General features: G+C 38.1%; 1 protein-coding gene across 1 annotated transcript in view; it reads left to right on the top strand.

The window, feature by feature from the left end:
- LOC128692590 (uncharacterized) overlaps positions 1 to 26268 on the top strand; it is a 55119-nt gene extending 28851 nt beyond the window's left edge. Inside the window, exons 5-6 of the mRNA XM_053781773.2 lie at positions 4477 to 4662; positions 7415 to 26268. Coding sequence (XP_053637748.1) covers positions 4477 to 4662; positions 7415 to 8373 — 1145 coding nt within the window. The 3' untranslated portion in view covers positions 8374 to 26268. The remainder of the gene's footprint in view (positions 1 to 4476; positions 4663 to 7414) is intronic.
- Positions 26269 to 26846: the final 578 nt, after the last annotated feature.

Raw genomic sequence — 26846 nt, 5'->3', positions numbered from 1 at the left:
GTTATACTTGAGGTTATTTGGCAGTACAAGGTAATTAAGAGTACCCTAAGATAGTAAATGTGGTATTAAAACTGGTTAAGGTAATTAGACGAGTAATGGTTATTAAATGATGTCAAAAATGTTAAGAGTAAATTGTATTGATAGTAAAAATGGTAATTATTAATTTTAGTAAGTAATATCAATTGATAGTATTTAAAAAAATAGGTAGTAATATGGACAGAGAAAGTATCGATTCAGCTAATATTTAAGCAAACAATAGTAAATAAGAAATGAATGATGTAAGTCAAGTTTTTCTTCGTAGGTCGGGGAAAATTTTCTGCGCTGAAATGCTTCATAAGTTGATTTTATCGTAAGATGAGGCCTTCGTAAGTCAAAGATTAAGGAAATGTGTGCAAAGTGGGTTGAACTGCAAACCTTTATGGATGAAAATCACCCTAACACAGCTATTGCAAGCTGTCCTGGTGACTATTACAATGATAATGTTGTGGCCCATTTTAGGCAAATCTTAGAGGAATGGAAGGTACAGACCTCTATGGACAGATTTGTTGTGCGACAGAGGTCCAGTGACTTTCAAGCTGGTCCTAGTGGCATTAAAAGAAGAAGGGAAGTAACCCCGGAAAAGGACTCGCTACCTCAAGTCCTAATGGAAGGGGATTCCCCTTCTAAACAATAACTTCCACACTCTCCCCTCCTCCCATCCCATCAGTCATCACCAGATCTTCAATAAAGGTAAGTGTCATGTATTCTATTCTTAGTAGAGTAGTAATTGTCCATGTCTTCTTCAGTTTGTGTGTATTAAAATTAATATTTCATGTGGTAAAATTTATTTTTTTCATACTTTGGGGTGTCTTGCACGGATTAATTTTATTTCCATTATTTCTTATGGGGAAAATTAATTTGGCTAACGATAATTTCGGCTTACGATGAGCTCTCAGGGACGGATTAATATTGTAAGGCGGGGGTCCACTGTATAAGCAACATTTCTGCAAGCAGCAGGACTCCATTGCCACCAGGTGAGCATCCTGTGCTAACTTCACTGCCATATACAGTGGAACCTCAGTACTTCAACAGCTCCGTACTCAAACGCTTTGGTAAAAAAAATCGCTCAGTAATCGACCATTTGCTTGGCACTCGACCAAACAAACACTACCTGCCAGAACATGTGTGTTAGTCTCCTCGCAGCTGTTGCTCAGTCCTGAACTTCACTGTAAAGTATTTCGTGTTTCTTCGCAGTTTTGGGCATTTTTTTTTTATTATTTGTATAAATAAGTTACCTTGGGCCCTAAGAAGATTAGTGATAACAGTCAACCAAAAAGAAAATTGGTTTGTGTGTTTGCCCTGATGTAAACACTGTCTCTGCCTCTCCATATAATATGCCTTTTATTAATTTTGGTGTCTTTATTGTGCTTCCACGTTATCTGTCGTGTTTCTGATATCAAGTTGGAATAAATGTGACAGACAGATAACCTTTATTAGTAATATTAGTGTGATTACACAACATTGTATTCGCGCCACTGCTAGTATCTGACTATCAAGACAATTTATCAGATACTGAATGCTCCTTCTGCTGGCCCCTCCCTCTCTCTTCTATAGCTCCTCCTTTCTGTGTGGCAAAACGTTTCTTCAGTCAAGATTCCCATATGTTGCATAAGTGCCTCAATTCTTCAACTTGTCTGTTTTCAAAACCATTCATCACAACTGTCAGACACTGCATCATCATGGGATCTTGATACAAAGAATTCTTCAAAAGTTGTCCAATCTTTGGACAAAGACCTATTTAGACTAGTGAATGGTTCCACTATGACCCCACCTCCTCCTGCTTCGCCTCACCTGATGGCCCTGTGCTGTACTTTCTACAAGATTGATGGACTGAACACAATGACTCCAGGCTGAGGGACTGATTACCTCAAACTCCTCCTCTCCTTATATCTTCCTCCTTTGTATAAGACTGATGAAGTCACTGTGTGGTGAAACGTTTCTTCAATAAAGATTCCCATATGTTGCATGTCTCAATTCTTCACCAACAAGAGTCTGCAATAAAGGTAAGTGTGATATTGTTTTATACTCGATTTTTCATTCTTTTCTGTATGTAAATCTATTAAAAAAAAATAATTTTTGTTAATACCTTCCGGTGTCTGGAACGGATTAATTAGATTTACATTATTTCTTATGGGGAAAATTAATTCGGAAATCTTCAGATTCAGGTTTAGTCACTCTCTCTGGAACGGATTAATTACGAAAACCGGGGGTCCACTGTACATCTTTTTTTAAATTATTGTAATTCATGAGGAAGTGCTAAATGAAAAGTAATCAGATAAGATCTGATGGAGGGTGAGGGAGCATCAGTTCCTTGGATCAAGAGTTCTTCGCTAGCATCAAGGCATCCCTTTCTAAAGGGATGCCTTGATGCTAGTCACAGAATAATTCAAATAACTACTGGTACATGAAGTTTGTTTTTCTATTATCACATTTGCAGTGTATCAGGGAAGTAGGGAGGTTACACCATTATTCACTTTAATCTAAGGTTGAGATGATCATGAGACATGTTTGTATTATGATCCCTGTCAATACTCCACATTCAGATATCTATATGTAGGCCTGTAACAACATTGCATTAGCCAAGGACTCGAACCCATGCTGCTTTGGCCTGCCTCATGGTGGGTGAAAACACATGACGCCCTTATCCACTGAACCATATGATCCTTAAGAGTAGGGCATCCAGCGGAACTGGATGTTGTACTCCCTACCCAAGGACACACGATGGTGTGAATGACTCTAGGCTAATTTCATTCTAGTCCTGTTTGGTGTACTAGTTCAACGTGCAGTATTTTATATTATTGTGACCATGAACGAGTGGTATTTATCAATAACAACACTGCACTAGCCAAGGACTCAAACCCATGCTGCTTTGGCCTGCCTCATGGTGGGCGAAAACACATGACTTTCTTATCCACTGAACCGTACGATCCTTAACCCTTTGACTGTTGCAAGCCCCTTTCTGAAACTGTCATTCTATGTCGCTAAATTTTTAGAAAAAAAAAAAATCTCATGAAATGATAATCTTTTCCCGAAGGTAATGACACCAAAAGTACAAAATTTGCTCAAAAATTCACGGAATTACGCTCCTGCAAAGTTAGTGGTCTCGGCGACATATACACATCAGCGATTTCACCGACTTTGAGCCCTGTTTTTGGCCAATTCCGTTGTTCCAGTTGACCAAAGTCATAGCTATTTCTTTAGAACTCCATTTTTGCTATCAGTTGAGTATAAGAAACTGCCCATTTACTGATCTGAACTACCCAATAAAGTGGTCAGGAATTGGCAATTTGGCCAATTTCACACAAATTAAAAAAGATGCCAATTTCAAAATAGGGTCTGGAATAAACAATGTAGACATTCTTGGCACTAAAATAACATATCCTCTGTTCATTAGTCACGTCTCTAGGCCCCTCTTATATTACTATTGCTTTCTATTTTGATTTTTTATTTATACAAAAAAATACAAAATTTACTGTTATGCAGACTACTGCATTATTGTAAAAATGGTATAAATTCGACTCCCCAGTTGACATGTATTGGATGTGTGGTGTGATTTGCTTACTCCTGAACATTGGTAAAAATTGAACATTACCGCTACTTTGAGCTCAATTTCAAGGTCATTTTCATCGTGAAAGTAATCAAAATCATCTCTATTTCTGTAATATGTTTTCCATTTTATCACGTGAGACCATGAAAACGAGAATACAACGATAAATACTATACGAAAATACACCTCAAAGTCGGCGTTTTAATCCAAAAAAATGGTGCACACTGACCACACAGACCCATTCTTTCTCATGTGGGCCTACCAGCTTTCTCCTGCTTGATTTGAAGCCGCTAGAATTTATGCGTATAAATACGTCCGAAACAGTGGCTCGTAAGACGTATATATACGACCATAACAGTCAAAGGGTTAAGAGTAGGGCATCTAGTGGAACTGGATGTTGTACTCCCTACCCAAGGACACACGATGGTGTGGATGACTCTAGGCTAATTTCATTCTAGTCCCTGTTTGGTGTACTAGTTCAATAAGAAGTATTTTATACGTATTATTGTGACCACAAACGAGTGGTATTGATCAATAACAACTCTGCACTAGCCAAGGACTTGAACCCATGCTGTTTTGGCCTGCCTCATGGTGGGCGAAAACACATGATGCCCTTATCCACTGAATCATACGATCCTTAAGAATAGGGCATCCAGCGGAACTGGATGTTGTACTCCCTACATTATATTGTACTGTACAGGGCTAGAGTCATCCACACGATGGTGTGGATGACTCTAGGCCTGTACAGTACAATATAATGTAGTCAAATAATATATAATAGGTAGCAGTGTGATGTGAAAAATTTTGTTCCACTGATAACTTTTGTTTCTTATATTTTAGTATACTATATATTCACACAGCATTTTTTTATTCTGTAAATGCATGTGCAGTGGTGGAACGTGTTGGAGAGAACGAGGCAGTAAAGATGATTCGTGTTAAGGAAGGACTCTTGAAGCTTGGCGGAGCTTACTGTGAGCTTGCCCACAAGTGCCTGTTAATCTTTTCTGCACATCAGAACATTGCATCTCAGCTGCCAGATGTTCAAGACCGAGACCTGCAAGACATCAAATACACAGGTGAGTTACTGAACTCTTGTTAACTCCTTCACTGTCAAGACCCCTGCTCACAGACCTGTTCTCAGTGTCCAAGAACTTTAAAAAAAAATTATCTTTTCTTATGAAATGATAGAGAATCTTTTCCCAATGGTAATGACACGAAAAGTATGACATTTGATGGAAAATTTACGGAATTATGCTCTTGCGAACTTAGCGGTCTCGGTGATACTTACGCATCGATAATTTTGCCCACTTTGAGCCCTATTTTCAGCCAGTTCCATTGTTCCAGTCCACCAAACTCGTAGCTATTTCACTAGAGCTTTATTTGTTCTATCGATTGAGTAAAAGAAACCGCCCATTTACCGATTTCAACTACCCAATAAAGTGATCAGAAATTGGTAATTTGGCCAATTTCATACACAACTCAAGTAAGGCCAATTTCCAAATAGGGTCCAGCATTAACAATACAAACATTCCTAGCACTAAAATGACATTTTCTCTGTTCATTAGCCAAGTCTCCAGGCCCTTCTTATATTACACTTGTTTTCCATTTTGAATTTTTATTCACACAAAAAAATAGAAGATTTACTGTTATGCATACTACTGCATTATTGTGAAAACGGTATAAATAATATCAGCGCATTTGTGAAAGCATATTAGACACACCAATTGACATGTATTATACGTGTGACATGATTTGTTTACTCTTGAACGTCAGCAAAAATTGATGATCTTTGTCTTGTTATGGTCTTTCAAAGAAAGATCAGCTGACATAATTATCCCCAGGTCTTTTACTTGTTCCTTTCATTATATTTGGTGACCCTCTTGAGTTTTGTATATAGTGTTTCTTTTGAGTTCTTCATTCTTTCCATACCTAAGCAGCTGGAACTTATCGCCATTGAACATCATGTTGTTCTCCCCTGCCCACTGGAAAACCCTTTTTTTTTTCTCTCTCTCTCTCTCTTTATTTTTTTCTTTTTTTTAATTTATATAATTTTTATGTTCTGACAATTACAGTTTATAGTAGTTCTTGTGATTGTATAGTAAATTTTTGTTCTGACACTAATGTTAGGTATTGAAATAGTAATCAAATTTTAGTCACAAACACACTGACAGGTGAACATTTTCACCTGCCTTGGTCACATACTATTGTCTAGAAATGTATATACAAAGTATTTATAGGTCCCAGCAATGTTTTAGACATGCTGGAGTATATGAAACTCCTTGAAGCATGGTATCAGACAAGTATCACTCGACACTACTGACGGTTACACACTGTTATACATAAACATATTTGTCTAACTCTTTCGCTGTTTATCTGTCTGTCTGTCTGCCTGTGTGTGTCTGACTCCCTGTCTATCAAGGAGAAGTTTGAGAGGAGGGTTTATAGTGGAATATAATACGTATTCTGTATATATAGTAGTCACAGTAATATGAGTGAATATTTTGTATATTAAGTGAGTTCAAGCTCTTGAAGAGCAGTGGGGTGTGTAGCCTGGCATAGGAGTTGGTAAACAACCGCACAGCAGCTTTTTGTTGGGTTATTAATGGTTTAAGGTGATTGACCGTGGTTGAACCCCAGGCACAAATTCCATAAGTGAGGTAAAGGTAGATTTGAGTGTGTATAGTGCAAGGAGTGATATTTAGGGTACATAGTACCATATCTTGCAAAGGATGCCTACTGTTTTGGAGACTTTCTTGGATATATGCTGGATTGCAGTCAAGGTGAAGACCTAGAAATTTACCCTCAGTGTGTCTTGTAATGGGGGAACCATTTATCGATATATTTAGCTGGATATTTGAAGCTCTGTTTCCAAACAGTATGAAGTAGGTTTTGTCTTGGCCAGAACTTTTGAAATGAAGCTCAGTGTTTTGCACATGCTAGGATGTATTACGATTGATTCTAGGCAATAGTATGCACCTGGAAATTGAACCTGCCCATGGAGTTGGTCATCACCCTTGCTTTGGTGAGGGAATAGAGGTCAAATGAAAGGTTCATTGTTAGTCCAGCTGAATCAATAGGATGGTCTTGCATCACTGTCCACTGTCACTATTTAATAGGGAGGTGTAATCAGCTTGGGTCAAATAAGCATTAGACTCCTGACACCATTTTGATCCTTTGGCCGCCACTTATCATATACACCTACCATCCGACTTACGACCTGCTCGACTTACGACCGTGTTTTTTATGCCAAATTTCTGGGAAATAAACAACTATTTGTGTTGTACACAGTGTTTATCCTAAACCTTACAGTATAAAATACAGTACTAACAGCATAAAAAGTAAAGTAAAATATGAAATACCAAAATAAAACAATAAAATAAAGTCATTACAAAAATGTTTTGTTGATATTCAGTAGTAAAGTTCGACTTACGACCATTTCGACGTACGACCAGTTTCTCGGAACCGAACTCGGTCGTAAGTCGGATGGTAGGTGTATATCCATGTATAATTTGACTCCATAAATAGGTCGACCTTTGATGTTTTGCCAAAAAAAAACATAAAGAAAAAACTTTCATCATCATTCAACACTTTCACCATCACTCATATATAATCACTGTCTTTACAGAGGCACTCAGACATGACAGCTTTGACTCATATACCTAATGTTAAAATAAAAATAGCTATTATATATTTATGCCAAAACACATGAATTAGAAATATATGAGAATTTTTCATATGAATTATGATAAAACTTTCTATATTTTTAGGAGTAGAATAAGCATATTGTGAACATACAGTAATATTTATTATCATATATCATTATTACAGGTGCAGGATCTGCCAAGAAGTTCGTACAGGATGCAAAGGAGCAGGTGCGAGCTTACCGTCGTCACAGTATATCTCAAAAGCCACCCATACCCGAAGATCCTCCTCCACCATATACCCCATCTGTTGAACACCTTAATGATCTTTCTTCAAATACCAATCTTAGTGGAATAAATAACTCTTCTCATAACATGCCTTACAATATGAACACTAATTCTATTGCTGAACCATCTGCTCCCAGGGCTTCCATGTCATCACTCGACTCGCCTGAACATCTGCCTCATACTAGAGGATCCAGCTTATTACACAGTGTATCTCACAGTAACAATATTAGCTCTCACAAACACTCAACACCTAATGCTCCTCCTACAACTCCACATAGTACACCAAGCCATATTCACTCAGACCTTCCAAGACCACCAAGAACATATCCATTCTTCATTCCTAACAGCCCCTCTCTTCCTGAAGACACACATCCTCCATATTCTCCTTCTTCTCCTCAGTCTAACAGTGAACCAAACTTATCTAAGGACTCCCACATTGATCAAGTTGTGAGGTATCCTCCACTGAGTACTTGTGATAACACTAGCTTTAATGAGAGTTCCTTTCATCCTGACACATCATCATCCAGCCCTAATCTTGCCTCCAGTCGACAACCAGCAATACTGACACCTGAGAGCTCAGCCCCGTACAATCCATACTATGAATGGTTGCCAGATAAAAGTGATAAGGAAAAAAGTGGTGAGAAAATAAATGGTAAATGCTCACCAGAAGACCAAAAAATGCTCATCACTACTGTTAGTAAATCAGAAAAGGGGGAAAAAAGACATGATTCCCATTCAGTTGCTCCATCTGTTCGTCCAAGGGTAAACAGAAATCCCTTTACAGATGGGTGCTCAGACGAAGAAGGAATGAATCAAGAGAGCTTATCTGGTGCTTTGAGAAAGACATCAATCAGGTAATAATAAAAATATTTTTAAATTCATTAAATAGCTGTGATTATATAGAGACTACATATCATATAGGAAAATTAGATATAATTTTACAGTATTGCTTCAAGTGCTATTCTCACAAACTACATTGAGATGCTAACCCTTAAGCAGTAGCCTGTGTGGCCCTTCCCTTTCCCTCCTTTGTTAGCATTTTTCTTAAAAATAAATATTTATAATTATAAAATCATAAGAAATGTCATATATTAATGAAAACCTATAAATTGTAAGTGTTTTTAAGTACTGTATTGTATATTATCATTGTGTGAGGATTCTTCAGTCCTTAAGCTTAGTGACACAGGTTAATAAAATCTTGCATAGCACCCAAATACTTATTATATTGTCCAGGCTGGCTGCTGCCAGACGCACTGTGCGTAGAGTTACTGTATGGGTACTCCTTGATTCCACTTGCCTGCAAGTTGACCCTACTTCTGGCAATGCAACCCTTTGGTGGGTGACTAGAGGTTGGATAAATTAGATGGGCTTTGCTCTTTTGGCTTATGTGCTAGTGTATATTGTTATTACAGTATTTTTTTTTTCAACAAACCAACCATATCCCACAGAGGCAGGGTGACCTAAAGAGAAAAACAAGTTTCTGTCTTTAAAATTATTAACGTATACAGAAGGGGTTACTAGTCCCTTGCTCCCAGCATTTTAGTCGCCTCTTACGACATGCATGGCTTACGGAGGAAGAATTTTGTTCCACTTCCCCATGGAGATAAGAGGAAATAAACAAGAACAAGAAATAGTAAGAAAATAGAAGAATACCCGAAGGGGTGTGTATATACGGCCACTCCTCACTTAACGACATAGTTCTGTTCCTAAAACCACATCGTTGCCAAGCAAGGAGCATACTAAAATGGTAGTGAGTTTGTGTCAGCCATCTTTGATATTGTTTTAATGTCACCTTTGCACCATTTTTAACATTTTTAGTATATTTTTAAATGTTTATACAGTAGTGTACTGTATATTGTAATAAACAGAATAGAGGAAATCAGCTCTAATATACATTATTTAGGTATGCATACTGGTATGCATACTGTGATAAGTCCGAGTTGTCAGTAAACAAGTACATCGCTAAGTGAGGAGAGGCTGTATATGCTTGTACAAACATGTGTAGTGTGACCTAAGTGTAAGCAGAAGTAGCAAGACGTACCTGAAATCTTGCATGTTTATGGGACGGAAAAAAGAAACCAGCAATCCTGCCATCGTGTAAAACAATTACAGCCTCTCCTCACTTAACAACAGAGTTCTGTTCGTAAGACCACGTTTGTAAACGAATTTGTTGCTAACTGAGAAGCATACTATAAGGTAGTGGGTTTGTGTCAGCCATCTTTGATATTGTTTTAACCCTTAAACGGTCCAAATGTATATATACGTTCATGCGCGTAGCGCCCCAAACGTATATATACGTTTTCTTTGTCATTCATTCAACATTGCCACAATAAGCCTGAGTCACCTAGACATGAGAGAATGGGTGTGCGCACTCACTGTGTGCCATATTAAAATAATTTGGGATGCCTGGGTACCATATGCTCTTTTTTCCTTTTAAAAAAAAAAAGTTTTTTTTTCTCTCAAAAAATTTGGGGCGCTATGCGAGTGAACGTATATATACGTTTGGACCGTTTAAGGGTTAATGTTACCTTTGCACCATTTTTAACATTTTTAGTATATTTTTAAATGTTTATACAGTAGTGTACTGTTTGTTGAAATAAACAAAATAGAGGAAATCAGCACAAATATACATAATTTAGGTATGCATACTGGTCAGAGAGCCCGTCGTAAGTCTGATTTGTTGGTAAATGAATACATCGCTAAGTGAGGAGAGACTGTATAGGTTTCCGTTTTACACTCATTTGGCTGGACGGCAGTGCTTTCCTGGGTGGTTGTTGTCTACCAACCTACTACCTACATATTACATTATTATTATTATTATTAAGTGGACCCCCGCATAACGATATTAATCCGTTCCTGAGAGCTCATTGTTATGCGAAATTATCGTTATGCGAATGAATTTTCCCCATAAGAAATAATGGAAATCAAATTAATCCGTGCAAGACACCCCAAAGTGTGAAAAAAAAAAATTTACCACATGAAATATTAATTTTAATACACACAAACTGAAAAAGGCATGCACAGTTACATGACACTTACCTTTATTGAAGATCTGGTGATGATTGATGGGATGGGAGGAGGAGAGAGTCTTGGTGTTTAGAAGGGGAATCCCCTTCCATTAAGACTTGAGGTGTCAAGTATTTTTCTGGGGTTACTTCCCTTCTTCTTTTAATGCCACTAGGACCAGCTTCAGAGTCACTGGACTTCTGTCGCACAACATATCTGTCCATAGTGGCCTGTACCTCTCGTTCCTTTATGACTTCCCTAAAGTGTTTCACAACAGTGTCAGTGTAATAGTCACCAGCACGGCTTGCAATAGCTGTGTTAGGGTGATTGTCATCAAAAAAGGTTTGCACTTTAAGCCACATTCCACACATTTCCTTAATCTTTGAAGTAGGCAACTTCTTCAATTTCTCTCTCCCCTCCTCCAAACCAGTTTCCTCAGGTCTGGCCTCTTGCTGTTGAAGTTGATCTAGCAGCTCATCAGTGGTTAGTTCTTCATTGTCCTCCTCCACCAACTCTTCCACATCCTCCCCACTAACCTCCAACCCCAGGGACTTTCCCAATGCCACAATGGATTCCTCAACTGGCATACTCCTCTCAGGGTTAGCCTGAAACCCTTCAAAATCCCTTTGGTCTACACATTCTGGCCACAGTTTCTTCCAAGCAGAGTTCAAGGTCCTCTGAGTCACTCCCTTCCAAGCCTTACCTATAAGGTTTACACAATTGAGGATATTAAAGTGCTCTCTCCAAAACTCTCTTAGAGTCAATTGAGTTTCTGAGGTCACTACAAAGCACCTTTCAAACAGAGCTTTTGTGTACAGTTTTTTGAAGTTTGCAATAACTTGCTGGTCCATGGGCTGCAGGAGAGGAGTGGTATTAGGAGGCAAAAACTTCACCTTAATGAAGCTCATGTTCCCATAAAGTCGCTCTGCCACGTCTGTAGGATGACCAGGGGCATTGTCTAACACCAGGAGGCACTTAAGGTCTAATTTCTTTTCAGTTAGGTAATCTTTCACATTGGGGGCAAATGCATGGTGTAACCAGTCATAGAAAAAGTCCCTAGTGACCCATGCCTTACTGTTTGCCCTCCACAGCACACACAAATTAGCCTTGAGGATATTCTTTTGCCTGAACGCTCTGGGAGTTTCTGAGTGATACACTAATAAAGGCTTCACTTTGCAATCACCACTAGCATTGGAACACATCAACAGAGTAAACCTGTCTTTCATAGGCTTATGTCCTGGGAGTGCCTTTTCCTCCTGAGTAATGTAGGTCCTGCTTGGCATTTTCTTCCAAAACAGGCCTGTTTCATCACAATTAAACACTTGTTCAGGTTTCAGTCCTTCACTGTCTATGTACTCCTTGAATTCCTGCACATATTTTTCAGCTGCTTTGTGGTCCGAACTGGCAGCCTCACCATGCCTTATCACACTATGTATGCCACTACGCTTCTTAAATCTCTCAAACCAACCTTTGCTGGCCTTAAATTCACTCACATCATCACTAGTTGCAGGCATTTTTTTAATTAAATCCTCATGCAACTTCCTAGCCTTTTCACTTATGATCACTTGAGAGATGCTATCTCCTGCTATCTGTTTTTCATTTATCCATACCAATAAGAGTCTCTCAACATCTTCCATCACTTGCAATCTCTGTTTCGAAAACACAGTTGAACCTTTGGCAAGAACAGCTTCCTTGGTTGCCGTTTTGTTGCCCACAATAGTAGCGATGGTTGATTGGGGTTCATTATACAACCTGGCCAGCTCGGAGACACGCACTCCACTTTCATACTTAGCAATGATCTCTTTCTTCATCTCTATAGTAATTCTCACCCTTATTGCTGTAGGGTTGGCACTAGAAGCTTTCTTGGGGCCCATGGTCACTTATTTTGCAGATAAAATCACCAAAAGCACTGTAATAATACGAAATGTTCCGATTGTATGCTTGGATGTTACCGTGGAGGCTGGCTGGTAAACAATGCCACCGGCGGAACATGTGAGGCTGGCTCAGGCCGCACATTAGACGCGTCTCGGACGAACAGCGTTGAGTGGGTTTTTTTAGCGGTATGCGAGGCAAAATCTTAGCGATAAAATGTATCGGTATGCGGATTTAACGTTATGTAATGCCAACGGTATGCGGTGGTCCACTGTATTATTATTATTATTATTATATTCATATGGGGAGCATTAATCCTTTAGGGGCTATATAGTGCCTGGAGAAATGGGAAGCAATTATTTCAGTTTAATGAAAGGAAGATCAGTCCAATTCTTTAGATCAGTTGCCCCTCACTGGTATAAAAGAGTTTCCCTGGAGGAGATACTAGGGTACAGTTCTTGTGAATTTGCTGCATAAAGAGAGTCACCTTTGTGTATCATTGGAAGGTTTGGGTAACATCTGATGAGTGGGGTGGTAGGTAGGTAATTCTAAAATTTGAAAAATACTTTCATCATTTAGACCCTCATTATTCTTGGCAGTTAAAAAAAAAAATACTGTAAAACCCCAAAAATATAAAGTTAAACATTTAAAGAATACTAGCATGTAGGAATTCACAGTACAAGTAAATAGTAGCACAAATTTTAATAACTAACATCATGTAAAAATCCTATTAAGTTGTTCATGTCAAAAGACTTGGTAGAGCTTCTCGAGTTCCCTACAAACACCGTGGCATACCTGGAGGGTGTTCCAGGGGTCAGCCCCCCATGGCCCAGTTCATAACCAGGCCTTGTGGTGGATCAGGGACTGATCAGTCAGGCTGTTACTGTTGGTTGCACACAAACCGACGTATGAACCACAGCCTGGCTGGTCAGGTACTGACTTTATGTACCTGTCCAGCTCCTCCTTGAAGACAGCCAAAGGTCTGTTGGTAATCCCCCTTATATATGCTGGGAAGCAGCTGAACAGTCTTGAACCCGATGCTTATTTGTGTTGTCTCAGCATACTCATGGTGCCCCTGCTTTTCATTAGGGGAAATGTTGCACCGCCTGCCAAGTCTTTTGCCTTCATAGGGAGTGATTTCCATGTTCAGATTTGGGACTAGTTCCTCTAAGATTTTCCAAGTGTATATTATCATGTATCTTGTCTGTATTCTAAGGAGTACAGGCCAAAGAACTTCAGCTGATCCCAGTAATTTAAGTGCTTTATATTGTACTTATACATGTAGTGAAAGCTCTCTGTATATTCTCCAGGTCTGCAATTTTGCCTGCTTTGAAAGGGGCCGTTAGTGTACACCAATATTCCAACCTATAGAGAACAAGTGATTTGAAGAGAATCATCATTGGCTTGGCATCCATAGTTCTGAAGGTTCTCATTATTCATTCTATCATTTTCCTAGCAGATGCGATAGAAACATTGTTGTGGTCTTTGAAATTGAGATTCTCTGTCATTATCACTCCCAGGTCTTTCACATTAGTTTTTTGCTCTATTGTGTGACTGGAATTTGTTTTATACTCTGATTCAGTTTTTATTTCCTTGAGTTTTCCATAACAGAGTAATTGAAATTTGTCTTCAATGAACTTCATATTGTTTTCTGAAGCCCATTTAAAGACTTGCAGTGTCCTCGGTGGATGACATTGTCATGCAAATTCTCGTATCATCAGCAAAGGAGGACATGGTTTTGTGATCTATATCACTGTACTTTGTGGAACAGCTTTTCACTGTAGCTGCCAGTGACTTTACTGTTCACTATTACTCTGTGTTCTATTTGTTAGGAAGTTATAACTCCATTTTCCCACTTTTCCTGTTATTCCTTTATCACACATTTTGTGTGATATTATGCCGATCACACTTGTCAAAGGTCTACTTTTACTAGAAAATAATCTCTCCTACATACCTTAACCTGACCCTTGTTATCCACATAAAAGCTCTTTACTACTTTTAGTAACCTACCACCGATTCTGTACATTTCCAACATCTGTCTTATTGCTTCCCTATCCATCCTACCATATGCCTTTTCTAAATCCATAAATGCAATGAAAAGTTCCTACCTTTATCCAAGTATTGTTTACTTATGTATTTCATTGTAAACACCTGGTCTATACATCCCCTACCCATCCTAACACCTTGTTCTTTTGCAGTCCTACTCTGTCTTACCCATAATTCTTTCAATAATAACTCTACTGTACACTTTACTTGGTATACTCAACAGGCTTTATTTTGTGTCTGACATGTCAGCTGTCTCCCACCGAGGCAGGGCGACCCAAAAAAGAAACACTTTCACCATCATTCACACAGTATCACTCACTTATATCTCCTTTTTTCTTGTATAAAGGAATGATGCATGCTCTGTGCAAATGTCTTAGGTACTGAACAAATGCACCAACCACTATAAAACTGTCTCTGCTGCTTTACTCCATTATATTCTACCTACTGCCTCATGCACCTTCCCCGTACTCACATTTGACTTTCTTACTACTATTTCTTTGCAATAAAATAAAACCAAGAATGCTTGGTCAAGATTTGGGTTGTCCCAGGAACTGAAGCAGATCTAGTAAAAAACCATAAAACAAACCCTTCCTCAGGAAAACCACAAAAAAAAAAAAATGTTTCTGCCACTTTGAGGCATATCTCAAGTTACTTACAATTTTAAACCAACCAAAATCATCTTTATTTCAATAGTATGTCTTTCATTCTATCAGTTGATACCAAGAAACAGCCAATAAAATAATAAAAACTACCCCAGAAAATGACTTGGTCACTATTTTAAATCAAATACACTATCAGAGATCAGCTGTTCCTGTCATGTGTTGTATGGTGTAGAATTTTTTGTTATACTGCACATCCATTGCACAGACCCATTCTCTCACGTCTAGGCCAAAATTTGCCATTCACAGCATATTTCAGGGTGCTGTGATTAAGATGTAGATCTACACGAGCAACACTGGGATCAGTAATGTAGATCTACATAGGAGACACTAAAAGGATTATCTCTATTTAACCAGATTAGTATTTTTAATGTCATGAGCATTGTTGTTATGTTCCAGACAGCAGTGAGTGATCAAATAACACTGGGTATATTTACAACTTAATGTTTTTATGAAGGCAGTAAATATAATGTGTCAGCAAGCAGAAGCATGTCTGCCTGGATCTTCCTGCACCCTAGAAAGATTCAATATTACGTATTTGCATGTTACAGTGGTACCTCGAGTTAAGAACTTAATTCATTCCAGAAGGCTGTTCAAGTGCCGATACCAAACAAATTTGTTCCCATAAGGAATAATGTAACTTAGATTAGTCCATTTCAGACCCCCAGAAATACTCTTACAAAAGCACTTACAAAAATACACTTACATAATTGTTCGAGTTGGGAGCTGTTCGAAACTCGAGGTACCACCGTACTTTCCTTCGTGTAATACCACTCTGAAACATACACAATGGTAAAGAACCTGTGTACATATAGTGCAAATGGTTCAGTACTATACCTTTGAAAAACTCCAAGTAAAACTGCAGTTGAATGGATCTCCATTAAACAGATTTTGTGAATAACATGCAAAATCTAATAGACAAATTGATTTAGGTAATGAGAGAGATGGATTACAAAAGTGTCCCTTACTATTACAATCAGCTGGTAAATATATTTTAAAAACAAAGTCTGTTGGTTAGAGATATATCTATTGTTTCAGATCACAGCAAAATTATCTCATTTTTTGGATTTCTCAAACATTGGGCATTAGTGGACACCCTCTTCTTACCGATTGGCTAATTAAATCAGTGTTCCACTTTATTACAAAAAACACCAATTGGGTTTTCCATTAGTGTCAGTAATATAAAAGTTCGGGATACATATATACACATTAAAATAAATTAATTTTTAATATAATATAAAAACAACACAATCTTTGGTCTAGAGGTAGTTGAACTAATAAACATCTGATAATATATACATGTTACAATAATAAATTATTAGCATTTTAAAATAAATAATAAATCGTAACCCTACATACAGGGTACCACTTTTCAGATACTACTGTGTCATATATATGCATATGCTAAAATAATGAATTATAAGTAACATTTACACAATAACAAATAATAATCAACTCCGTGTCTCACGACACCCTAATGACGCTCTGTGTCTCACACAACACTTATATCCGAGTTGTGACGCTCCCTGTGTCACACGACACTTATCCGTGTAATGACGCTCCATCTCAACTGTGTCCCTTGACACCCTTTTCTCTCCGTCACACGACACTCCAGCTCTCCGTGTCACACGACACCCTTTTCTCTGTGTAATGACGCTCCTACTCAACCGTGTCCCTTGACACCCTTTTCTCTGCGTAATGACGCTCCTACTCCGTGTCACGCGACACCCTTTTCTCTGCGTCATACACTTTCTCAACTGTGTCCCCCTTGACACCCTGTGACACACTCACACAGCGTCTTTCTCGAGGCCAGTCACATGACACTATTCAATGTACACTACAACCGTAACTTCTTTAGTGTCACAAAACACCCTTTTCTTCTCGGTGTTCCACTACGGTCCTTTAGCATATCTCAGTGTTACACTCCATTATACTTCCTTCAGTGTCACACTACGGTCCTAGCCCAGTTCAGTGTCACACTCCAAACTTTTCTTCACGTAGTGTCCCACTAAAACAGCATCCGATGACTCCGGCCCACAGTTGACCAACGTAGGCGGTGAGTCCGCAGACATCACCTGGTAATCCTATAAATACTCTCTAAGGCCGGCAGAAGCACACCGTAAGATGGTCTGGTGGGTACTATCTACCGCCTTCAAGACCAGTTGACACATACTGTTTGCAGAACACCATGCTGCGAGCTCACTGAATGCGGCCGTCAAGTAGCTGAGGCCATCAGACTCGGTGAGCTGTGGTGAGCGGTTCTTCTAAAATCAGTAGAAGCCAGTAGAATACTGTACTCTCTACTGCCAGTAGATGTGTACCATTAGGTGTTCTGGTAACTACTGCTTAGATGCGTACCGTGAGGTGTTCAGGTACTTACTGCCTCTAAGGCCAGCTCAGCAGTCCCCACATTGGGTTTGATGACGTACCCATGGTACTGCCGGCCGGCAGGTTAACAGTTTAACCGCTAGTTTGGTAGGGGGCCCGCAACACCCCCACTACAAAAGGACCGACACACAAAGATCAATGTAATATGCATCCCGAACTGTCATCCTGGATAAGATCATCCCAGAAATCATTCTTGATAATCATTATCCTCCCGGACAGGCCACTCATATATTACAAAAACACCAATTGGTCTTTTACATTAGGTGTTAGTAATATAAAAGTTCGGGATACATATATACACATTAAATAAATTATAATAAATATTTGGGTCCTATGTATGATTGTGTTAACTTATGTCACTAACACAAGAAAAGTTTCCATCACAGGAGTGGCAATGTTTTCCACTATAGAGTTTAAGACTTAAAACCGGTTGGTTGTTTTTGTAGAGATTATCACCAAGAAGGGGAAGATACATGTATTAATATTCTGTATGTGCTAATGTGACTGTTCACTCATGTTTACTCATACATATCTTGCTTCATACTTACATCTTACTGTATTGATAGTTTATCTGAAGCCTCTCTTATGATGGCATGTTTAATAAAATAAAAAAAGTGTTTATTTTTGTCCAAGTTAATTAAGCACCACACTAGTACTAACTGAATGCTTTCTTTACTTCTTGCTATTTATTATTATATTAACAAAATGCACTCAATCCGTATGGGTCATAAAACTTTTTTTTTATAACATATCCCTAATCCATTTATTCAGCCTTTTGTTGCCAATTGAAAATTATGTATCAAGGAAGCCATAGTCTCTCTAGTGATAACTTGTACTCTGATTTTTCTTTGTAATGCAGTATATACTTATCCTATGCAAGTATACTGTTCTGTACTATAATTCAGTCAGTTTTTCACAAGAATGTTGAGCACAAGACTTACAAATTATATTTTTACTCATATTCAAATTTTAAATGACAACTAGACACTGAATTTTATTATGTAGCAGAGAGATCATAATATTATAACGGGATATAAAATAATGTGTAGCCTCATTACTTTATCTTACAGAAACAGATTTATTTAGTAGTAATGTTGTTACTTAATACTGTAAAATATTTTTTAACTAGCTATATGCACAGTTAAAGAATTTTAATGCATTTCCTAATGTCTGTAGTGTTGTATAGAGTTTTCAAAGAGGCATCTGCATCCTATAATTATTATCTATAAATTCACTATTTTCTGGCTGCTTTCCCATAAGTTGGGCAGATCAGGCGCAATAAAGTTTCTTATTCCATTCATAATTATCAATGACTTGAATAGAATGAGTCAAAGTGAACAGATTCTTATACATTGAGTCCTTAATCATCGTTACCTCACCAGGTAAATCCTTCGCTTCTATTAAGTCTTATATTGATGCTGGTACATTACACACATCAATAGTGGTGAGTTTCTATATACCTAACTTACCTGTGGTTTATCTGTGAATGGTTCTAGGAATCATCTCCACCAAGCCTTGATTCCAGGCCAGATCTCCCTGTTGATGACTTGATTAGTCAGGCTATTGGTTCCTATTGAACCCAGTTTTACATAAACACTACAGCCTGGCTGAGAAGAAACTTTCCTCAGGAACTTGTCAATTTCCCCCCATGACATAAAGTGATATTGTATATATACTATTAACAAACCCTTTATTTTGCAGTACTGCATTGCATTCCTGAACATTTTCACTGCCATGGGATGTTTGTTTTTATCCCAATCATTTTGCCAGATGAGAGTAGCTGTTCTGGTCTTGAAGGGTTAGATAATTTTTTTTTGGTGCTACTCTCTAAGTACAGTAAATCCTCGATTTAGCGAACTTCAGAAATACAGCACAAATTCTGCTGGGTCAGTTGATTTAGAAATGATGGACAAAGTTCAGGGGTTACAGAATTGTCCATTATTATGATCATAGCTAAAACAATCTCATTTCCATCCATCACCATTACCATTACCAACCACCTGCTCCCATTATGTCTTTTAATAGAGGATTTACTGTATTTTTTGTGAAAATCGGTTTTCCTAATCCCTCTCTCTCTCAATATGTTGTGTTTGAAGATTGTGAAGTACTAAATATATTTAAATACAGTACATAAATTATAAATTGTATTGGTAAATTACTTACCAATAACTCTGATGAAATAATAGGCTTTCTATGGCACATTGGGTTCAATGCCCCATTACAAAAAATACAAGGTTAAAACTCCCACTTTTTCACTCAGTAAATAGTGCTAGCTTTGTCCACCTAGCTCATTATTGGTGACCAACAAACAACAACAATTCCTACAAGGCAATCCCAGAATGTTTTACATGAGGAAAACTTGAATGTAAGGGTTGGGGTGGAATTATCGGAGCCACCACAACACAGGAAACCATTATTCTGCATCAGTGTTGCGTATTCAGTTTCATGGTCTCATGAGCCTCCTTTTCCCAAATCATTCCAGTGAGACCCATAATTCCATAGGGTGTTAAGGCACAACTCGGATTAAATTATTCAATAATGAAGCGCACAAAATGAACTGTGCTATAAAGATTTTGAGTGCTCTACTGAATCCACATTCCAACTTTCGTATGACTATTAAATTACAATTTGTGACATTGGTCAAGACCTATTTGATGGAACTGAAGATCCAACAACACTCAGGAGTCAAATACTGTATTAGGCCTGAGATTCCGAGTTATGTAGGTTGACTTAGTACCAAAAAAAAAAAAAAAAAAAAATCACCACTAAAATTTATCACCAGCAGGCATCCCACATGTACAATAACTGAAAATACTCATTCAAACCATTAACTCAGTATAGTGAATTATTGTTGTGCAGGCCATCAATTTTAAATTGCTTCTTCAAGCTTTTATCATTATACATTAATCCTTAACCCTTTCAGTGTTGGTCCCGTTGTACTACAGTTTTGAAGCCAGTGTCAGTCCCGTAGTACAACGCCGTGAGCTCAGCTCACTCATATAAGCTGTGAGCAGTAAATTTGGGTGTAGATATGAAAGAATGGATCTGTGCAGTAAGTGTGCACCAATTAAAAAAATTCTGCGACACAGTGCATAACAAAAAAGTTTTTGGTTTAAAACAGCAACTTTGAGGTATATTTTTGTATGGTCTTTATGGTTGTATTCTCGGTTTCTTGGTCTCATTTGATAGAATGGAAGATATATTACAGAAATTGAGGTGATTTTGATTAGTTTCAGGACTGAAAGTAGGTTGAAATTGAGCTCAAAGTAACAGAAATGCTCAATTTTTGCCGATATTCCAGAGTATACAGAATACGCATTCAACTGGCCAGGCTGATGTGCATTTAGGAATGCAATGACATTATTTATACAATTATTACAATAATGCAGTAGTCTGCATAATGGTAAAAATTCTATTTTTTGTGTGAATAAATATTCAAGAGTATATGGAGAAAAAGAGAGAGGTTAAGAGAGTGGTGAAGCAATGTAAAAAGAGAGCAAATGAGAGAGTGGGTGAGATGTTATCAACAAATTTTGTTGAAAATAAGAAAAAGTATTGGAGTGAGATTAACAATTTAAGGAAGCCTAGAGAACAAATGGATTTGTCAGTTAAAAATAGGAGAGGAGAGTTATTAAATGGAGAGTTAGAGGTATTGGGAAGATGGAGGGAATATTTTGAGGAATTGTTAAATGTTGATGAAGATAGGGAAGCTGTGATTTCGTGTATAGGACAAGGAGGAATAACATCTTGCAGGAGTGAGGAAGAGCCAGTTGTGAGTGTGGAGGAAGTTCGTGAGGCAGTAGGTAAAATGAAAGGGGGTAAGGCAGCCGGGATTGATGGGATAAAGATAGAAATGTTAAAAGCAGGTGGGGATATAGTTTTGGAGTGGTTGGTGCAATTATTTAATAAATGTATGGAAGAGGGTAAGGTACCTATGGATTGGCAGAGAGCATGCATAGTTCCTTTGTATAAAGGCAAAGGGGATAAAAGAGAGTGCAAAAATATAGGGGGATAAGTCTGTTGAGTATACCTGGTAAAGTGTATGGTAGAGTTATTATTGAAAGAATTAAGAGTAAGACGGAGAATAGGATAGCAGATGAACAAGGAGGCTTTAGGAAAGGTAGGGGGTGTGTGGACCAGGTGTTTACAGTGAAACATGTAAGTGAACAGTATTTAGATAAGGCTAAAGAGGTCTTTGTGGCATTTATGGATTTGGAAAAGGCATATGACAGGGTGGATAGGGGGGCAATGTGGCAGATGTTGCAGGTGTATGGTGTAGGAGGTAGGTTACTGAAAGCAGTGAAGAGTTTTTACGAGGATAGTGAGGCTCAAGTTAGAGTATGAAGGAAAGAGGGAAATTATTTCCCAGTAAAAGTAGGCCTTAGACAAGGATGTGTGATGTCACCGTGGTTGTTTAATATATTTATAGATGGGGTTGTAAGAGAAGTGAATGCGAGGGTCTTGGCAAGAGGCGTGGAGTTAAAAGATAAAGAATCACACACAAAGTGGGAGTTGTCACAGTTGCTCTTTGCTGATGACACTGTGCTCTTGGGAGATTCTGAAGAGAAGTTGCAGAGATTGGTGGATGAATTTGGCAGGGTGTGCAAAAGAAGAAAATTAAAGGTGAATACAGGAAAGAGTAAGGTTATGAGGATAACAAAAAGATTAGGTGATGAAAGATTGGATATCAGATTGGAGGGAGAGAGTATGGAGGAGGTGAATGTATTCAGATATTTGGGAGTGGACGTGTCAGCGGATGGGTCTATGAAAGATGAAGTGAATCATAGAATTGATGAGGGGAAAAGGGTGAGTGGTGCACTTAGGAGTCTGTGGAGACAAAGAACTTTGTCCTTGGAGGCAAAGAGGGGAATGTATGAGAGTATAGTTTTACCAACACTCTTATATGGGTGTGAAGCATGGGTGATGAATGTTGCAGCGAGGAGAAGGCTGGAGGCAGTGGAGATGTCATGTCTGAGGGTAATGTGTGGTGTGAATATAATGCAGAGAATTCGTAGTTTGGAAGTTAGGAGGAGGTGCGGGATTACCAAAACTGTTGTCCAGAGGGCTGAGGAAGGGTTGTTGAGGTGGTTCAGACATGTAGAGAGAATGGAGCGAAACAGAATGACTTCAAGAGTGTATCAGTCTGTAGTGGAAGGAAGGCGGGGTAGGGGTCGGCCTAGGAAAGGTTGGAGGGAGGGGGTAAAGGAGGTTTTGTGTGCGAGGGGCTTGGACTTCCAGCAGGCATGCGTGAGCGTGTTTGATAGGAGTGAATGGAGACAAATGGTTTTTAATACTTGACGTGCTGTTGGAGTGTGAGCAAAGTAACATTTATGAAGGGGTTCAGGGAAACCAGCAGGCCGGACTTGAGTCCTGGAGATGGGAAGTACAGTGCCTGCACTCTGAAGGAGGGGTGTTAATGTTGCAGTTTAAAAACTGTAGTGTAAAGCACCCTTCTGGCAAGACAGTGATGGAGTGAATGATGGTGAAAGTTTTTCTTTTTCGGGCCACCCTGCCTTGGTGGGAATCGGCCAGTGTGATAATAATAAAAAAAAAAAAAAAAATATTCAAAATGGAAAGTATGTGGAAAACTGGTTAGATAAGTACACTTCTCTGCCTGACAGTAAACATATGACAAGCAATACTTATTTTTTAACAGCACAAATTCCAGCAGCCTCGTCCTGGATTCACCTTTGGGTTGCTGTAGAAGTGTCCACATAGGCTGTAGAATAGAGAGTTGAACTTTACAATTTGCTCCAAAGGAGCTATGTATAATTCAGCATATCACATTCACTAAGTGTGATGCTGATAAATACTCACTTGGTTTGAGTGAAGCACCCTTGCGTCATGGGTTCTAATGGTAACTCCAGTCAAATCTTACCTCTACCTATTAGCTGCAACTAACATAAGATGTGGGTATGACTGAACTTACCTGGGTATTGTAACAGACCCAATGTCCCCAAGTTTGTTGTAGGGGAGGTGTGACCCTGGTATTGTTGTTTTGAGTAATCTGCTACGAATGTGTAGTTATATTGTCCTCACTCATTGATATGGAGTTATTTTGGCCATTCATTATGCGATAGGGTGACATCTTGTCCCTTTGTTTATAACACCTGAATGCATACTGCGACACAAACTTTTACACTATCAGGGGTATACCGCGGATAATACACTCATGTTTCCTTCTGACACTAGTTTTCCTAGTGGAGATTAACAATATTTCAGAGTTCACTGCACAAAAGTCGTTATTTTCTTTATTCTCAGTGGGAGATTTGTGACGTTCATACTCTGATGTCTGAATTCAACCTAGCTTGTCACCCTGCCCCAATGCCCTCCAGTTCATCATACCCACAAAACAAATGCCGAGTTCAGCTTTACATACTCTCATTGCTAGTCTGTGCAACCAGAATTAACACAAGTGGGTAGGTTTCTTGTTATTTAACTGTAGACTAGAAGTCATAATGTTCCTGACTTGTAGACCAAGTAGGGCGCAGGTTTTCTCATAATTTTCCTGCTGGGGAAAAAAAGAGTAATTACTCGTTTAACCCTCATTGTGTAGTTGATCAGAAATTCTAGCAACGAGAAAGTGTGTCTGGAGATGCTATGGTACATAAATGTGTTCCTCATAAAAGTTGTGCAGGGAAGGATGAGTCCACTAGTCCTTATCAGGAGGGCGAAGTTCCTCAGGGAGCTGAAGGGGACTGAGGGCTGAGAGATACCCCCCTATCAAACTGGAGATTTCTCTCCACAAAGTAAGCATAATATAAGAGGTGCCTGGAGATATAACTAAGAAACAGAGGAAATGTTTTTTAGTGCCAGGGACATCTACATTGTTTGTTCTGGACCTATTTTTAAATTGGCAATTTTTTTAATTGTGAAAAATTGGCCAAATTACTAATTTCTGGTCACTTTATTGGGTAGTTGAAATAGGTAAATGGGCAGTTTCTTGTACTCGAGTCGATAGAACAAAAGGAATACTAGCAAAATAGCTACGAGTTTGGTCAGCTGGAGCAACGGAATTGGCCAAAAATAAGGCACACGTTAGGCAAAATTGCCTAGACTGACAAGTTTGCGAGAGCATAATTCCATAGGTTGTCTATCAAATTTTTTATTTCATTACCTTCAGGAAAAGATTCTCTACCATATCGTAAGCTACAATAATTTTTCTTTTTTTTAAATTTTTCGACCCTGAGAGCAAGTTTGAGATCAAGGGTCTCGACCCTGAAAGGGTTAAGTAAAACTGAACCTGAGTTCAGAGGTTCACTTTTAACATTTTGTGATTATAACAGTGAGCCAACTCTTACCCCAGGTGTAGTTGCCAACAGAATTGATGCCTGCTGAAACACAAGGCTGACTGGCCTGTCACTAAACCTTGTAACAGAGTGGTAGTTTGGTTGATTACATCTACAGATTGCCTAGTAAAATTTGTCTTAAAGACTGTTGTAGATAATCATCTAGGTGGACAGAATAAACACTGGTTATTAAATGGAAAACAAGACATGTACTGTAAAACTGCAGTCGAGTGAGAAACAGGCAAATTGTACTCTCGGGGGTTATTGTGCCCTATGAAGCATAGAATATTTTCTACTGACTTATCACTCTTGAATGCATTATTCCTTTGGTATGAGTGTTGGTACCTTCATAGTTCTGATGCCATGTAAGTACACACTGCTGTGGTAATAATGTCTAAGCATCACTAATGTAACAAAGTTGTGTGGTAGACTACTAGAGTGGGATCCAAGAGGTGTGTTATATATGCTGCAACCACTCGATCCTAGCATTTTGTGTGACAAACTTAACAATGAAGACAGGATACCATGAACCTAACTCTTCCTGTAATCACAGATAACTAATCACACTGCCTTATTTGGCATGCTAAAATCTATTCAGTTGTCTCTTACTTGTAAGAATGCATGTATGTATATTATTGCTTCATAGAATTAAAACAATGTTGATTAAAGAGAGAGCAATGATAATAGTAATATAAACAAAAAAAAAAATGATTTTCCTGTAACCTAATAATCACTACATTGCCAAAGTCATTTTTTTTTTTTTTACTTCTCCCAAACAATAAGGACTGTTTCTTAATATTGATGCATTTAATATCAGGTTTAACTGAGTTTTTAGTTTTGTTTTGCTGATTATTATAATCAAAAAGAAGCGCTAAGCCACAAGGGCTATACAGCTTTGTTTTGCTGAACATATGAAGAGAATAGCATCAAGTTTGCATAAAGGTTGTGGAGTTTCAGTGCAGTATAGTTGTGATTACTTAGTGAAATGGCCACATGGTTATTGCCACATGTGTAAATTTGCTAGTTGTTGACAAATGAATATGTCATATCTAAGCTGCTTATATCTCAGGTGTTTCCTGGTAATATTGACTTACATTACCAACATATTACAAATGTTGAAAGAATTGTGAAAAGCTTTTACAAATTTTTTTTTTTTTTTTTGGTAGAAAGACTTGCTGAAAGTAATGGCATTATTGATTTATGATGAAGTGTAACTTCCTGTAGACAACCTGTGTAGTTGCACATAATACAATTTTCTTGATTATCAAAATTATAAGGTCAGTTGCTTACACAAAAAAATTTAGCCTGCTCTATTACATTGGAAAGCAGCTTGGCTAATCGCAGAATTTTTGCATTGTACTTACAGATCAAATAATTCCTTCAATTATTTTTAAAAGTGATATGAATGACTGGCATAAAACTATGTTCTTTTGTATTGTTCAAGTGAGTTTGATGTTTATACAAGCTAGATACTCAATAAACAGTTGTTTAATTATATAGTATTACTGTTATGTATACCTTCATACATTTCACCACTTTCAAAAGGTGCATATTATAGACTTAATTTGTATACAGGAGGGCCCTGCTTATACAGCAGGTTAAATTCCAGGCTACTGCTGTAAAGGGAAACAGCCTTTTTTCACTATCAAATGCATATAAAAGCTTGATAACATGTTTACACTATCATATTAACCCTTAAACTGTCCAAACATAGATCTACGTTTTTTCAACATTTGAAAGTATGTAAAAAAAAGTAATTTTTTTTTTTTACATTCGAAAATATGTAAAAAAACATAGATCTACTTTTGGAGCACTACGCATGTGAACGTAGATCTGCTTGGACAGTTTAAGGGTTAAGTGAGCAACATAGCTAAGCCTAAAAAAGTACATATACAGTATCGGAGGGCACCACTTATATGGCAGGTTAGGTTCCAGGCTACTGCCATAAAGTGGAAATTGCCATAAAGCAAATCACACTTTTTCACTTTATAAATTCTTCATAACATTTACACCATCATATATTAAGTTAGCAATAGAACTAGGCATAAAACAAATGCAGTGGAATAAATAA

The sequence above is a fragment of the Cherax quadricarinatus genome, chromosome 30, assembly GCF_038502225.1.
Source record: "Cherax quadricarinatus isolate ZL_2023a chromosome 30, ASM3850222v1, whole genome shotgun sequence".
Taxonomy (NCBI): domain Eukaryota; kingdom Metazoa; phylum Arthropoda; class Malacostraca; order Decapoda; family Parastacidae; genus Cherax; species Cherax quadricarinatus.
Note: the sequence above shows the minus strand (reverse complement) of the source record. Positions and strands in the feature narration are given on the sequence as shown.